This window comes from Pezoporus flaviventris, unplaced genomic scaffold (genome assembly GCF_033815535.1).
Source record: "Pezoporus flaviventris isolate CSIRO_AGI_PZ_B2104156 unplaced genomic scaffold, CSIRO_AGI_Pfla_v1 ptg000145l, whole genome shotgun sequence".
Classification (NCBI taxonomy): Eukaryota; Metazoa; Chordata; class Aves; order Psittaciformes; family Psittacidae; genus Pezoporus; species Pezoporus flaviventris.
This window is the reverse complement of record NW_026892693.1, coordinates 742,626-758,148: the sequence shown is the minus strand read 5'-3', so window position 1 is coordinate 758,148 and position 15,523 is coordinate 742,626. Positions and strand designations below refer to the sequence as shown.

Below are 15,523 nucleotides of genomic sequence, written 5' to 3'. Positions count from 1 at the left end.
CCTCTGCTCCCCCCTTCCACCCCCCCATCAGATCCCTCCCCATCCTCACCCCATCAGGACCCCCCCCCCCCCCCCGTTACCGACCCGGTGCTGCCGGGGCGGCGCCGCCGCCTCCCCCTGGTCCCTCCCCTCTGCCCCCCCCCCCCCCCCCCCGGGATTAGCTCAGGGCCAGCCCCGGGCTCGGGGCACCGGTAGCGCCCGCGCCTGATGGAGGAGGCCTGAGGAGGGGTGGGGGGGTGGGGGGAGCATCCTCATCCCTGCGGGACCATGAAGGACCGGTTGGAGCAGCTCAAGGCGGTGAGAGCCGGATGGGGGGGGGAGATGGAGCCCCCGTCCCGATGGGTGCTATGGGGATGGGGACACCCGGACATCTGTGTCCGTGGTGGATGGGGGCACCATAGGGATGGAGGGAGGTCAGCAAGCCCCCAGGCCCTGGTGTGTTGGGGGTTATAGGGATGGGGGGCACTGAGACCCCCCCGTGTTGGATGGGGGCACCATAGGGATGGATGGAGGTCAGCAAGCCCCCAGGCCCTGGTGTGTTGGGGGTTATAGGGATGGGGGGCACTGAGACCCCCCCGTGTTGGATGGGGGTACAATGGGGATGGGGACACCCGGACATCCGTGTCCGTGGTGGATGGGGGCACCATAGGGATGGAGGGAGGTCAGCAAGCCCCCAGGCTGTGGTGCTTGAGGGATGGGGGGCACTGAGACCCCCCCGTGTTGGATGGGGGCACCATAGGGATGGATGGAGGTCAGCAAGCCCCCAGGCCCTGGTGTGTTGGGGGTTATAGGGATGGGGGGACCCTGAGACCCCCCCAAGCTGTATGGGGGCACCATGAGGATGGAGCATCCTGAGACCTCCCCAATGCTCAATGGGGACACTATGGGGATGGGGGGGGACGACAAGAGATCCAGCCCCACATCAATGGGGCCGTTGGGTGGAAGGGATTTAGGGGATACCCCTCTGTGACCCCATATAGGGTTGAAGAGGGTGCATTGGGGGGCCACCAGCCCCCCCTATAAACACTGCTCCCCCCATGCTATAGGGTGCAATGGGGACACCCCCACCCCATTGCGTGGGGCTGGAGCAGGGGGCATCCATCCTATGGGGTGGCAGGGAACGGATGCGGGGTGCCCAGCGCCCCATCCTGCACCCCACAGCTCACCCTTCTCCCGCCACCACCACCACTTCCTCTTCTCATTGCCCGCCCTATTGCGGGGCCCCTTTCACCCCATATAAAGCCTTCCCCCCCTATATATGGGGGTCCCCGCAGCCCCCCAAGCTGCAGCCCAGGCCGCTGTGTGGGGCAGCAGCCGGGGCAGGGAGGCTTGGCAGGGATTTAGCTGGGATTATGGAGCCAGCGGATAAAGCCTTGGGAAGCGAGGCAGGGATTAGGGTTATTTTTACTCCATTGGGAGCAGGGGGGGGCTTGGGGGTCCCCACATGGGGCTTGTGCCCCACAGCAGGGATGGGCACCCAAAGGAGCTGGGGGGCAGAGGGGGAGTGGAAGGGATGGGGTTGGTACCCTAAGGCACGGTGCAGATACAGGAGTGCATGGAGGGGGGGGACCAGGCGTGACACCAGGGTGATGGGTGACAGCTCCTATGGGTCCCCATTGAGCCCCAGCACTGCAGGGTGAGCTCGGGGTGGAGAACCCTGTCCCATGTCCCCATCCTATCCCCATCCTATCCCCATCCCATCCCCATCCCATCCCCATCCCGGTGTCCATCCTCCAGCCCAGCCCAGCAATCCCTTAATTCCCAGCTGTGCGCAGCCAGATGTGACAGGAACACGATGTCCCCCTTATGTAGATGTCACCCTCCTTGGGCCATCATATCCCTATGGGGTGGTTGTCACCATATCCCTGTGGGGTTGTCACCATATCCCTATGGGGTTGTTGTCACCATGTCCCTATGGGGTTGTTGTTACCATGTCCCTATGGGGTGGTTGTCACCATATCCCTATGGGGTTGTTGTCACCATGTCCCTATGGGGTGGTTGTCACCATGTCCCTATGGGGTTGTTGTCACCACGTCCCTATGAGGTGGTCGTCACCATATCCCCATGGGGTGGTTGTCACCATGTCCCTGTGGGGTGGTTGTCACCATATCCCTATGGGGTTGTTGTCACCATATCCCTATGGGGTTGTTGTCACCATGTCTCTATGGGGTTGTTGTCACCATGTCCCTATGGGGTTGTTGTCACCATGTCCCTATAGGGTTGTTGTCACCATCTCCCTATGCAGTTGTTGTCACCATGTCCCTATGGGGTTGTTGTCACCATGTCCCTATGCAGTTGTTGTCACCATCTCCCTATGCAGTTGTTGTCACCATGTCCATATGGGGTTGCTGTCACCATGTCCCTATGCAGTTGCTGTCACCATGTCCCTATGGGGTTGTTGTCACCATGTCCCTATGCAGTTGCTGTCACCATGTCCCTATAGGGTTGTTGTCACCATGTCCATATGGGGTTGCTGTGACCATGTCCCTATAGGGTGGTTGTCACCATGTCCATATGGGGTTGCTGTCCCCATGTCCCTATGGGGTTGCTGTCCCCGTGTCCCCGTGGGGTGCCTGTCACCCTCTGAGCTCTGCCCCATTGCTCCCCATAGAAGCAGGATGCGGACGATGACACGGAGGAGCTGGAGATCGCAGTGGACAACACAGCGTTCATGGACGAGTTCTTCTCGGAGGTGAGCGGGACCCATGGACCCGGGGATGGGGACAGGGGACACGGGGCTGTCCCCTCACCCCCGGCTCCTCCCCACGGCTTCAGATCGAGGAGACCCGGCAGAACATCGACAGGATCTCGGAGAACGTGGAGGAGGCCAAGAAGCTCTACAGCATCATCCTGTCAGCACCCATCCCCGAGCAGAGTCAGTGCGGCACCCATGGGTGTCCTGCATCCTCGTCCCATGTGGTACCCATGGGTGTCCTGCATCCCCATCCCATGTGGTACCCATGGGTGTCCTGCATCCCCATCCCATGTGGTACCCATGGGTGTCCTGCATCCCCATCCCATGTGGTACCCATGGGTGTCCTGCATCCCCGTCCCATGTGGTACCCATGGGTGCCCTGCATCCCCGTCCCATGTGGTACCCATGGCTGTCCTGCATCCCCATCCCATGTGGTACCCATGGGTGCCCTGCATCCCCGTCCCATGTGGTACCCATGGGTGTCCTGCATCCCCATCCCGTGTGGTACCCATGGGTGTCCTCCATCCCTACCCCATCCGGTGGCTCTGTGTGGTCCCAACAGTGTCACACATCCCATTCCCATTCCCATTCCCGCTGTGGTTCCTCCTACAGAGACCAAAGATGACCTGGAGCAGCTGACAGCAGACATCAAGAAAATGGCCAACAGCGTCCGCAACAAACTCAAGAGTGAGTGACCGTGTCCCCATCCTGTCTCCATCCTGTCCCCATGTCCCCATCCTGTCCCCATCCCTGTCCCCATGTCCCCATCCTGTCTCCATCCTGTCCCCATGTCCCCATCCTGTCCCCATCCTGTCCCCATCCTGTCTCCATCCTGTCCCCATGTCCCCATCCTGACCCCATCCCTGTCCCCATGTCCCCATCCTGTCCCCATGTCCCCATCCTGTCCCCATGTCCCCATCCTGTCTCCATCCTGTCCCCATCCTGTCTCCATCCTGTCCCCATGTCCCCATCCTGTCCCCATGTCCCCATCCTGTCTCCATCCTGTCCCCATCCTGTCTCCATCCTGTCCCCATGTCCCCATCCTGTCCCCATGTCCCCATCCTGTCCCCATCCTGTCCCCATGTCCCCATCCTGTCCCCATCCTGTCTCCATCCCTGTTCCCATGCCCCCATCCTGTCCCCATCCTGTCCCCATGTCCCCATCCTGTCCCCATCCCTGTCCCCATGTCCCCATCCTGTCCCCATGTCCCCATCCTGTCCCCATGTCCCCATCCTGTCCCCATCCTGTCCCCATGTCCCCATCCTGTCCCCATGTCCCCATCCTGTCTCCATCCTGTCCCCATCCTGTCTCCATCCTGTCCCCATGTCCCCATCCTGTCCCCATGTCCCCATCCTGTCCCCATCCTGTCCCCATGTCCCCATCCTGTCCCCATCCTGTCTCCATCCCTGTTCCCATGCCCCCATCCTGTCCCCATCCTGTCCCCATGTCCCCATCCTGTCCCCATCCTGTCCCCATCACTGTTCCCATGTCCCCATCACTGTTCCCATGCCCCCATCCTGTCCCCATCCTGTCCCCATCCTGCCCCCATCACTGTTCCCATGTCCCCATCACTGTTCCCATGTCCCTATCACTGTCCCCATGTCCCCATCACTGTCCCCATCCTGTCCCCATCACTGTTCCCATCACTGTTCCCATGTCCCCATCACTGTCCCCATGTCCCCATCCTGTCCCCATCCTGTCCCCATCACTGTTCCCATGTCCCCATCCTGTCCCCATCCTGTACCCATGTCCCCATCACTGTTCCCATGTACCCATCCTGTCCCCATCACTGTCCCCATGTCCCCATCACTGTCCCCATCCTGTCCCCATCACTGTTCCCATGTCCCCATCACTGTCCCCATGTCCCCATCCTGTCCCCATCACTGTTCCCATGTCCCCATCCTGTCCCCATCACTGTTCCCATGTCCCCATCACTGTTCCCATGTCCCCATCACTGTCCCCATGTCCCTATCCTGTCCCTGTCCTGTCCCCATCACTGTCCCTATGTCCCTATCCTTTCCCCATTGCTGTCTCCATGTTCCCATCACTGTCCCCATGTCCCCATCACTGTTCCCATGTCCCCATCCTGTCCCCATCACTGTCCCCATCCTGTCCCCATCACTGTTCCCATGTCCCCATCACTGTTCCCATGCCCCCATCCTGTCCCCATCCTGTCCCCATCCTGCCCTCATCACTGTTCCCATGTCCCCATCACTTTCCCCATCCTGTCCCCATCACTGTTCCCATGTCCCCATCACTGTCCCCATGTCCCTATCCTGTCCCTGTCCTGTCCCCATCACTGTCCCCATGTCCCCATCCTGTCCCCATCACTGTTCCCATCACTGTTCGCATGTCCCCGTCACTGTTCCCATGTCCCCATCCTATCCCCATCACTGTTCCCATGTCCCCATCACTGTTCCCATGTCCCCATCACTGTTCCCATGTCCCCATCCTGTCCCCATCACTGTTCCCATGTCCCCATCACTGTCCCCATGTCCCCATCACTGTCCCCATCACTGTTCCCATGTCCCCATCACTGTCCCCATGTCTCCATCACTGTCCCCATGTCCCTATCCTGTCCCTGTCCTGTCCCCATCACTGTTCCCATGTCCCCATCACTGTCCCCATGTCCCTATCCTGTCCCTGTCCTGTCCCCATCACTGTTCCCATCACTGTCCCCATGTCCCCATCACTGTCCTCATGTCCCCATCCTGTCCCCATCGCTGTTCCCATGTCCCTATGGGGAGGTAGGGAATACCCCCTGGCCGTGGGGCAGGTCCCTGAGGGGCCGGGTCCTGCCCCCCAGGTATGGAGCGCAGCATCGAGCAGGATGAGGTGCGCTCCTCCGCTGACCTGCGCATCCGCAAGTCCCAGGTGAGCCCCGGTCCCCACCCGGCACCACGGAGCCTGTTCCCAATGGGATGGGCATGGGGACGCGGCACCTCCCGGGTCCCATCCCTGTCCCCTATCCCACACACACCACACCTGGCTGCTCCCAAGCTTCCTGTCCCCCATGTCCCCAGCACTGCCCTGCCATCCCAGCCCCGTGCTCCTGTCCCCATGGAATACAGCCCATGGGATGCTCCATGCCCAGGCTGTCCCACATCCCTGCTCCCAGCACTGGGGTCCTGTTCCCTTAGGACCAGGGAGGTGCCATGTCCAGGATGTCCCCATCCCCATGTTTTCATCCCCATTCCCATCACTGGGTCCTGTCCCGCAGGGACCAGGGAGGTGCTGTGCTCAGAGTGTCCCCATATCCCATGTCCCCATCCCCAGCACTCAGTGCTGTCCCTATGGACACACCATACCCAGCCATCCCCACGTCCCCAGCACTCAGTGCTGTCCCTATGGACACACCATACCCAGCCATCCCCATGTCCCCAGCACTCAGTGCTGTCCCTATGGACACACCATACCCAGCCATCCCCATCCCCAGCACTCGGTGCTGTCCCTATGGACACACCATACCCAGGCTGTCCCCATATCCCATGTGCCCGTCCCCAGCACTCAGTGCTGTCCCTATGGACACACCATACCCAGCCATCCCCACGTCCCCAGCACTCAGTGCTGTCCCTATGGACACAGCATACCCAGGCTGTCCCCATATCCCATGTGCCCATCCCCAGCACTCAGTGCTGTCCCTATGGACACACCATACCCAGGCTGTCCCCATATCCCATGTGCCCATCCCCAGCACTCGGTGCTGTCCCTATGGACACACCATACCCAGGCTGTCCCCATATCCCATGTCCCCATCCCCAGCACTCAGTGCTGTCCCTATGGACACACCATACCCAGGCTGTCCCCATGTCCCCAGCACTCAGTGCTGTCCCTATGGACACATCATACCCAGGCTGTCCCCATGTCCCCAGCACTCAGTGCTGTCCCTATGGACACACCATACCCAGGCTGTCCCCATATCCCATGTCCCCATCCCCAGCACTCGGTGCTGTCCCTATGGACACACCATACCCAGGCTGTCCCCATATCCCATGTGCCCGTCCCCAGCACTCAGTGCTGTCCCTATGGACACACCATACCCAGCCATCCCCATCCCCAGCACTCAGTGCTGACCCTATGGACACACCATACCCAGGCTGTCCCCATATCCCATGTGCCCGTCCCCAGCACTCAGTGCTGTCCCTATGGACACACCATACCCAGGCTGTCCCCATATCCCATGTGCCCGTCCCCAGCACTCAGTGCTGTCCCTATGGACACACCATACCCAGGCTGTCCCCATGTCCCCAGCACTCAGTGCTGTCCCTATGGACACACCATACCCAGGCTGTCCCCATGTCCCCAGCACTCAGTGCTGTCCCTATGGACACACCATACCCAGGCTGTCCCCATATCCCATGTGCCCGTCCCCAGCACTCGGTGCTGTCCCTATGGACACACCATACCCAGCCATCCCCATGTCCCCAGCACTCAGTGCTGTCCCTATGGACACACCATACCCAGGCTGTCCCCATATCCCATGTCCCCGTCCCCAGCACTCAGTGCTGTCCCTATGGACACACCATACCCAGCCATCCCCATCCCCAGCACTCAGTGCTGTCCCTATGGACACACCATACCCAGGCTGTCCCCATATCCCATGTCCCCATCCCCAGCACTCAGTGCTGTCCCTATGGACACACCATACCCAGGCTGTCCCCATATCCCATGTGCCCGTCCCCAGCACTCGGTGCTGTCCCTATGGACACACCATACCCAGCCATCCCCATCCCCAGCACTCGGTGCTGTCCCTATGGACACACCATACCCAGGCTGTCCCCATATCCCATGTCCCCGTCCCCAGCACTCGGTGCTGTCCCGCAAGTTCGTGGATGTGATGACCAAGTACAATGAGGCGCAGGTGGACTTCCGGGAGCGCAGCAAGGGCCGGATCCAGCGGCAGCTCGAGATCAGTGCGTGCCCCCCCATAGACCCTATAGATCCCATAGATCCCATAGATGCTATAGATCACATAGACCCTATAGACCCCACAGATCATATAGACTCTATAGACCCTATAGATCACATAGACTCTATAGACCTCATAGATCCTATAGACCCTATAGATCCTATAGACCTCATAGACCCTATAGATCACATAGACCCTATAGATCCCATAAACCCTATAGATCACATAGACTCTATAGACCCCACAGATCCCATAGACCCTATAGATCACATAGACTCTATAGACCTCATAGACCCTATAGACCTCATAGACCCTATAGATGCCATAGATCCTATAGACCCCATAGACCCTATGGATCCCATAGACCTTATAGACCTCATAGACCCTATAGATCCTGTAGGCCCTATAGACCCCATAGATATTATAGACCTCATAGACCCTATAGATCCTGTAGGCCCTATAGACCCCATAGATATTATAGACCTCATAGACCCCATAGATCCCATAGACCCTATAGATCACATAGGCCCTATAGACCCCATAGACCCTGTAGATCCTTTAGGCCCTATAGACCCCATAGATCCCGTAAACCCTTTAGATCACATAGGCCCTGTAGATCCCATAGGATCTATAGATGCCATAGATCCTATAGGTCCCATAGGCCCTATAGATCACACAGGCCCTGTAGATCCCATATACCCTATAGATCCTGTAGATCCCATAGACCCTATGGATCCTATAGACCCTATAGATCACATAGGCCTGAAAGATCCCATTGACCCCATAGACCCTATAGACCCCATAAACCCTATAGACCCTATGGATCCCATAGATCCTGTAGATCCCATAGGCCCTATAGATCCCATAGACCCCATAGACCTTATAGATCCCATAGACCCCATAGACCCTATAGATCACATAGGCCCTGTAGATCCCATAGGCCCTGTAGATCCCATAGACCTCATGGATCCCATAGACTGCATAGGCCTTATAGATGCCATAGACCCTATAGATCCCATAGGCCCTGTAGATCCCATAGGCCCCATAGATCCCATAGACTGCATAGGCCTTATGGATCCCAGAGACCCCATAGACCCTATAGGTCCCATAGACCCTGTAGATCCCATAGGCCCTATAGATCCCATAGACCCCATAGACCTTATAGATCCCATAGACCCCATAGACCCTATAGATGCCATAGACCCTATAGATCCCATAGACCCTATAGATCCCATAGGCCCTGTAGATCCCATAGACCTCATGGATCCCACAGACTGCATAGGCCTTATAGACCCCATAGACCCTATAGATGCCACAGACCCTATAGACCCCATAGATCCCATAGGCCCTATAGATCCCATAGACCCTATAGATGCCACAGACCCTATAGACCCCATAGATCCCATAGGCCCTATAGATCCCATAGACCCCACAGAACCCCGGGACAGGGGATGGAACCACCACCCCTACAGACCCCGCCCCTTTTGCTAAGTGGGCGGAGCCAACCCCTACACCCCCCCCCATTCCCCTGCGCTGAAGCGGGCGGAGCCAACCCCTCAGGCCACGCCCCCCCCTCCCTCCACCAAGCGGGCGGAGCTTGTCCCTGCAGCTCCGCCCATTGAGGAAGTGGGCGGGGCCAAGCCCGCGGTGGGCGGGGCTTACACACCACACCCCACCCCGCAGCCGGTAAGAACACGACGGACGAGGAGCTGGAGGAGATGCTGGAGAGCGGGAACCCGTCCATCTTCACGGCGGGGGTGAGCCCCACATCGGGGGGGGGGTACCGGGGGGTGCCCCACATCGGGGGGGGGGTACCGGGGGGTGCCCCACATCGCTGACCCACGGCTCCCCCCTCCCCGCGTCCCAGATCATGGACTCGCAGATGTCGAAGCAGGCGCTGAGCGAGATCGAGGGGCGGCACAAGGACATCGTGCGCCTGGAGAGCAGCATCAAGGAGCTGCACGACATGTTCGTGGACATCGCCATGCTGGTGGAGAACCAGGTGGGGCGGAGCAAGGGGGAGATGGGCACGGGGTCAATGGGGAGATGGGTGTGGGGGTATGGGATCAAGGGGGAGATGGGTGTGGGGTCAATGGGGAGATGGGCACGGGGGTATGGGATCAAGGGGGAGATGGGCACGGGGTCAGGGGGGAGATGGGGATGGGGTCAATGGGGAGATGGGGATGGGGTCAGGGGGGAGATGGGGATGGGGTCAATGGGGAGATGGGGACGGGGTCAGGGGGGAGATGGGGATGGGGTCAATGGGGAGATGGGCACGGGGTCAGGGGGGAGATGGGTGTGGGATCAATGGGGAGATGGGTGTGGGGGGGTATGGGATCAAGGGGGAGATGGACATGGGGGGTATGGGACCAAGGGGGAGATGGACATGGGGGGTATGGGATCAAGGGGGAGATGGGAGTGGGGTCAATGGGGAGATGGGCACGGGGTCAGGGGGGAGATGGGTGTGGGATCAATGGGGAGATGGGTGTGGGGGGTATGGGATCAAGGGGGAGATGGACATGGGGGGTATGGGATCAAGGGGGAGATGGGTGTGGGATCAGTGGGGAGATGGGGGTGGGGGGGACAGGATCAAGGGGGAGATGGGCCCGGGGTCAGGGGGGAGATGGGCACGGGGGGTATGGGATCAAGGGGGAGATGGGTGCGGGATCAAGGGGGAGATGGGCATGGGGTGTATGGGATCAATGGGGAGATGGGCATGGGATCAACAGGGGATCCAGGGGGAGATGGGTGTGGGATCAACAGGAATATGGGCATGGGGTGTATGGGATCAATGGGGAGATGGGTGTGGGGGGTATGGGATCAATGGGGAGATGGGCACGGGGTCAGGGGGGATGGGTGTGGGATCAATGGGGACATGGGCATGGGATCAGTGGGGAGATGGGCATGGGATCAGTGGGGAGATGGGTGTGGGATCAATGGGGAAATGGGCATGGGATCAAGGGGGAGATGGGTGTGGGGGGTATGGGATCAAGGGGGAGATGGGCGTAGAATTGCATGGGATAATCTGGGATCTGAGCACAGGGACAAGCAGGAAATTGTGAATGGGATGAGCAGGGATCGGTCCATGGATGCTCAGGGATTGGTCCATGGGATGAGCAGGGATTGGTCCATGGGATGAGCAGGGATGGGTCCATGGGATGAGCAGGGATTGGTCCATGGGATGCTCAGGGATCGGTCCATGGGATGAGCGGGGATTGGTCCATGGGATGAGCAGGGATTGGTCCATGGGATGAGCGGGGATTGGTCCATGGGATGAGCAGGGATTGGTCCATGGGATGAGCGGGGATCGGTCCATGGATGCTCAGGGATTGGTCCATGGGATGAGCAGGGATTGGTCCATGGGATGAGCGGGGATTGGTCCATGGGATGCTCAGGGATTGCTCCATGGGATGAGCAGGGATCGATCCATGGGATGAGCGGGGATCGGTCCATGGGATGCTCAGGGATTGGTCCATGGGATGAGCAGGGATTGGTCCATGGGATGAGCAGGAATTGGTCCATGGATGAGCAGGGATCAGTCCATGGGATGAGCGGGAATTGGTCCATGGGATGAGCAGGGATTGGTCCATGGATGAGCAGGGATTGGTCCATGGGATGCTCAGGGATGGGTCCATGGGATGCTCAGGGATTGGTCCATGGGATGAGCAGGGATGGGTCCATGGATGAGCAGGGATTGGTCCATGGGATGCTCAGGGATTGGTCCATGGGATGAGCAGGGATTGGTCCATGGGATGAGCAGGAATTGGTCCATGGATGAGCAGGGATCAGTCCATGGGATGAGCGGGAATTGGTCCATGGGATGAGCAGGGATTGGTCCATGGATGAGCAGGGATTGGTCCATGGGATGCTCAGGGATGGGTCCATGGGATGCTCAGGGATTGGTCCATGGGATGAGCAGGGATGGGTCCATGGATGAGCAGGGATTGGTCCATGGGATGCTCAGGGATTGGTCCATGGATGAGCAGGGATCGGTCCATGGATGAGCAGGGATTGGTTCATGGGATGCTCAGGGCACCTCCCCCTGGCAATGGGGCTCACCCCCCAGGCCCCCTTCTCCCCCCCCCCACCCCTGCAGTGGAGGCACCCGGGGCTCAGCGCTGCCCCATGGCAGGTTCCATCCCCAGGGCCCGGCGGGGGGGTTGGGGGGCGGTGCCGGTGCTCACCCCACACCTCTCCCCCCCCAGGGCTCCATGATCGACCGCATCGAGAGCAACATGGACCAGTCCGTGGGCTTCGTGGAGCGCGCCGTGGCCGACACCAAGAAGGCCGTGAAGTACCAGAGCGAGGCCCGGAGGGTGAGCACGGCCCCACAGCGAGCGGCCGTCACCCCATAGAGAGCATTGAACACCCCATAGAGAGCATTGAACACCCCATAGAGAGCATTGAACACCCCATAGAGAGCATTGAACACCCCATAGAGAGCATCCGTCACCCCATAGAGAGCATTGAACACCCCATAGAGAGCATTGAACACCCCATAGAGAGCATCCGTCACCCCAGAGAGAGCATTGAACACCCCATAGAGAGCATTGAACACCCCATAGAGAGCATCCGTCACCCCAGAGAGAGCATTGAACACCCCATAGAGAGCATTGAACACCCCATAGCGAGCTGCCGCCACCCCATAGAGAGCATCCGTCACCCCATAGAGAGCATCCATCACCCCATAGAGAGCATCCGTCACCCCATAGCGAGCGGCCGTCACCCCACAGAGAGCATCCGTCACCCCATAGAGAGCATCCGTCACCCCATAGAGAGCATTGAACACCCCATAGCGAGCTGCTGCCACCCCATAGAGAGCATTGAACACCCCATAGCGAGCTGCCGCCACCCCATAGAGAGCATTGAACACCCCATAGCGAGCTGCCGCCACCCCATAGAGAGCAGCCATCACCCCATAGAGAGCATTGAACACCCCATAGAGAGCATCCGTCACCCCAGAGAGAGCATTGAACACCCCATAGAGAGCATCCGTCACCCCATAGTGAGCGGCCGTCACCCCACAGAGAGCATCCGTCACCCCATAGAGAGCATTGAACACCCCATAGCGAGCTGCCGCCACCCCATAGAGAGCATCCATCACCCCATAGTGAGCGGCCGTCACCCCATAGAGAGCATTGAACACCCCATAGCGAGCTGCCGCCACCCCATAGAGAGCATCCGTCACCCCATAGAGAGCATTGAACACCACATAGCGAGTGGCCGTCACCCCATAGAGAGCGTTGAATACCCCATAGAGCGTCCGTCACCCCATAGAGAGTGTACATCACCCTGTAGCAAGCGTCCGTCACCCACAGAGAGCATTGAACACCCCACAGAGTGTCTGTCACCCCATAGACAGCATTGAACACCACATAGAGAGTGTCTGTCACCCCATAGACAGCATTGAACACCACATAGAGAGCATCTGTCACCCCATAGACAGCATTGAATACCCCATAGAGAGCGTCCATCACCCCATAGACAGCATTGAACACCACATAGAGAGTGTCTGTCACCCCATAGACAGCATTGAACACCCCATAGAGAGCGTCCGTCACCCCATAGAGAGCAGCAATCACCCCATAGAGACCAGTGTCCCCCCATAGACCCTGTGTCCCCAGTGTCCACCAACGGCCTTACCATAGCCCCCAGTGCCCCCAATGCACCCCAGTGCCCCCCTATGACCCCAGCCCCACCTCCCCCTGTATCCCAGTGCCCCCGAGCCCCCCATGTCCCCAAACCACCCCAACACCTCTCCCCCCCCCCCAGTGACCCCCAACTGGTCCCATTCCCCCCCTTACAGCTCCATGGGGTTGGCAGCTCTGCCCCTGAGCCCCACATGTGTGGGGCAGGGCGGATCAGCCCCCATGGGGTGAGGGGGGGGGGGGGGCTCGCTGTGGGGCTGGACAGGAGATGGGCCCCATGGGGCTGGGGTGTGGGAGGGGGCAGGAGAGCCCCATGGGGGGGGGGGTGGAGACAATGTGATGGTGCCAGCACGGTGTGACTGTGGGGCTCCAGGCTATGGGGCCCAGGGTCTATGGGGCTCAGGGTCTGTGGGGCTCAGGGCTCTATGGGGCTCTATGGGGCTCAGTTCTATGGGGCCCAGGGCACTGTGTGACTCAGTTCTTTGGGATTTAGGGCTCTATGGGGCTCAGGGTCTATGGGGTTCTATGGAGCTCAGGGTCTGTGGGGCTCAGGTCAATGGGGCTCAGGGTCTGTGGGGCTCTAATGGGCTCAGGTCTATGGGGCTCAGGGCTCTATGGGGCACTATGGAGCTCAGGGTCTATGGGGCTCAGGGCTCTATGAGGCTCAGGGCTCTATGGGGCTCAGAGCTCTATGGAGCACTATGGGGCTCAGGGCTCTATGGGGCTCGGAGCTCTATGGGGCACTATGGGGCTCAGAGCTCTATGGGGCTCAATTCTATGGGGCTCAGAGCTCTATGGGGCTCAATTCTATGGGGCTCAGTGCTCTATGGGGCTCAGGGCCTGGATTTGCTCCATGCTTGCCCCCCCCATCCCTGCAGCCCCTCATCCCCTTCCCTCCCTGCCATGGGGACGCCTCCCCCTTCCCTCCTCATTCCCAACATCCCACCCCACACCCCCCCCCCATGGCGCGATCCCATCGCTGCAATTCCCCTTCCTGCCCCTCTTTATCCCCATGGGAAGGGGGCTGGACCCCTTACCCCCCCCTTCCGCTGCTCCATCCCCTTCCGACCCCCATCGCCATGGGGATGGAGCCGGCACCGCCTGGACCCCCCCCGTGGTGCGCATCCCATGGGATGAGCAATGGGAATCCAGGGGGGGGCGGTGGCTCTGCCTTCGCTGCCCCCCATCCCTATGGGGCTGGGAATACTGCCCCCTCCGGGCCTTGATATCCGTGCTGGACCCACGGCGACAGGAGGACGTGGTGGTACCCAATCCCATTGCACAACGCGATGCTTGGGGGGGGGGGGGAAGCAGCACCGGGATGAGGGTTTGGGACCGGCTGCGTCCCCCCCATCCCTTCCAGAGCAGAATTCCCCATGGATTCAATGGGACGTTCCCCATCCCTGGGCCAGGTTGGCCATAGGGCCTTGGAGCGAGGCGTTGGGCTGGGATGAGCTTCGAGCTCCCCTTTATCCCAGCCCATTCCATGATGGATCGGGATCGGTCCTGGCCATTCCCAGCACCCCACGGTCCCCCTCTTTCCCCTGCCCCACAGAAGAAGATCCTCATCATGCTCTGCTGCATCATCCTCGCCGTTATCCTGGCCTCCAGCATCGGCAGCATCTTCGCCTGAGCCCATCCCGCTGCCCCCAGGTGATGGAGCCCACACCGGGATCACCAGGGAATGGGATTGGAGCCTATGGGGGGGGGGGGGGATTCACCCCAAAGCACCAGCACGGACTGGGGGGGCAGCCCCACGTTAAGGAGGGATGGGGCCGGGGTTCCGCTGGTCCTCATCCTCCTCCCCGTTCCAGGTGGCCTTCCCCACTCCCGGATGATCCCATTGGAGCGCACCGGGACCTTGCTGTGTGTCCCCCCCACCCCGAGCATCCCGGAGGAACGGAGACCCCTGCATCCCGGCTCCCTCCCATCCCTATGGGAAGGCTCCGAGGTTCCTTCCCCCCCCTATTTCCTTTGCTCCCCATCCCATATGGGCAGCACCCGTGCTCGGAGCAGGAGGAGCAGCTTCCCCATATCCATGGGGATTCTCCCACCCCCTTGCGTGCGCGGCTCCAGCCTGCTCCCCAATAAAGCCATCACCCCAGCTCTGCCCTCGGGGGGCTCCCACACCGGGCTCACGGCTCCCTAAGGGAAGAGCCAAAAGGGGCGCAGGAATCCCGGGCTGGGATGCGAGGAACTCATCCCTGCGGCCGCCCCATCCGAGGCCCCACGGCGCTCCCCATTGCCCACGGAGCAGCGCATCCCTCGGGA

The 15,523-nt window shown here is 60.2% G+C and overlaps 1 protein-coding gene across 1 annotated transcript; it reads left to right on the top strand.

The window, feature by feature from the left end:
* Nucleotides 1-261: 261 nt before the first annotated feature.
* Nucleotides 262-14,924, top strand: STX3 (syntaxin 3). Its single transcript, XM_061479293.1, has 10 exons — nt 262-297; nt 2,612-2,692; nt 2,776-2,875; nt 3,308-3,382; nt 5,502-5,569; nt 7,500-7,608; nt 9,288-9,361; nt 9,472-9,606; nt 11,810-11,920; nt 14,808-14,924. Exons 1-10 carry the CDS (start codon nt 268-270, stop codon nt 14,883-14,885), a joined length of 861 nt encoding a protein of 286 aa, XP_061335277.1. The 5' UTR covers nt 262-267; the 3' UTR covers nt 14,886-14,924.
* The last annotated feature ends 599 nt before the right edge of the window (nt 14,925-15,523 follow it).

Coding starts and splice junctions, on each gene's coding strand:
- STX3 (XM_061479293.1), top strand. CDS start 268: ATGAAGGACCGGTTGGAGCAGCTCAAGGCG. Junction 7,609..9,287: donor CCAGCGGCAGCTCGAGATCA/GTGCGTGCCCCC, acceptor CCCACCCCGCAG/CCGGTAAGAACACGACGGAC. Junction 9,607..11,809: donor CCATGCTGGTGGAGAACCAG/GTGGGGCGGAGC, acceptor CTCCCCCCCCAG/GGCTCCATGATCGACCGCAT.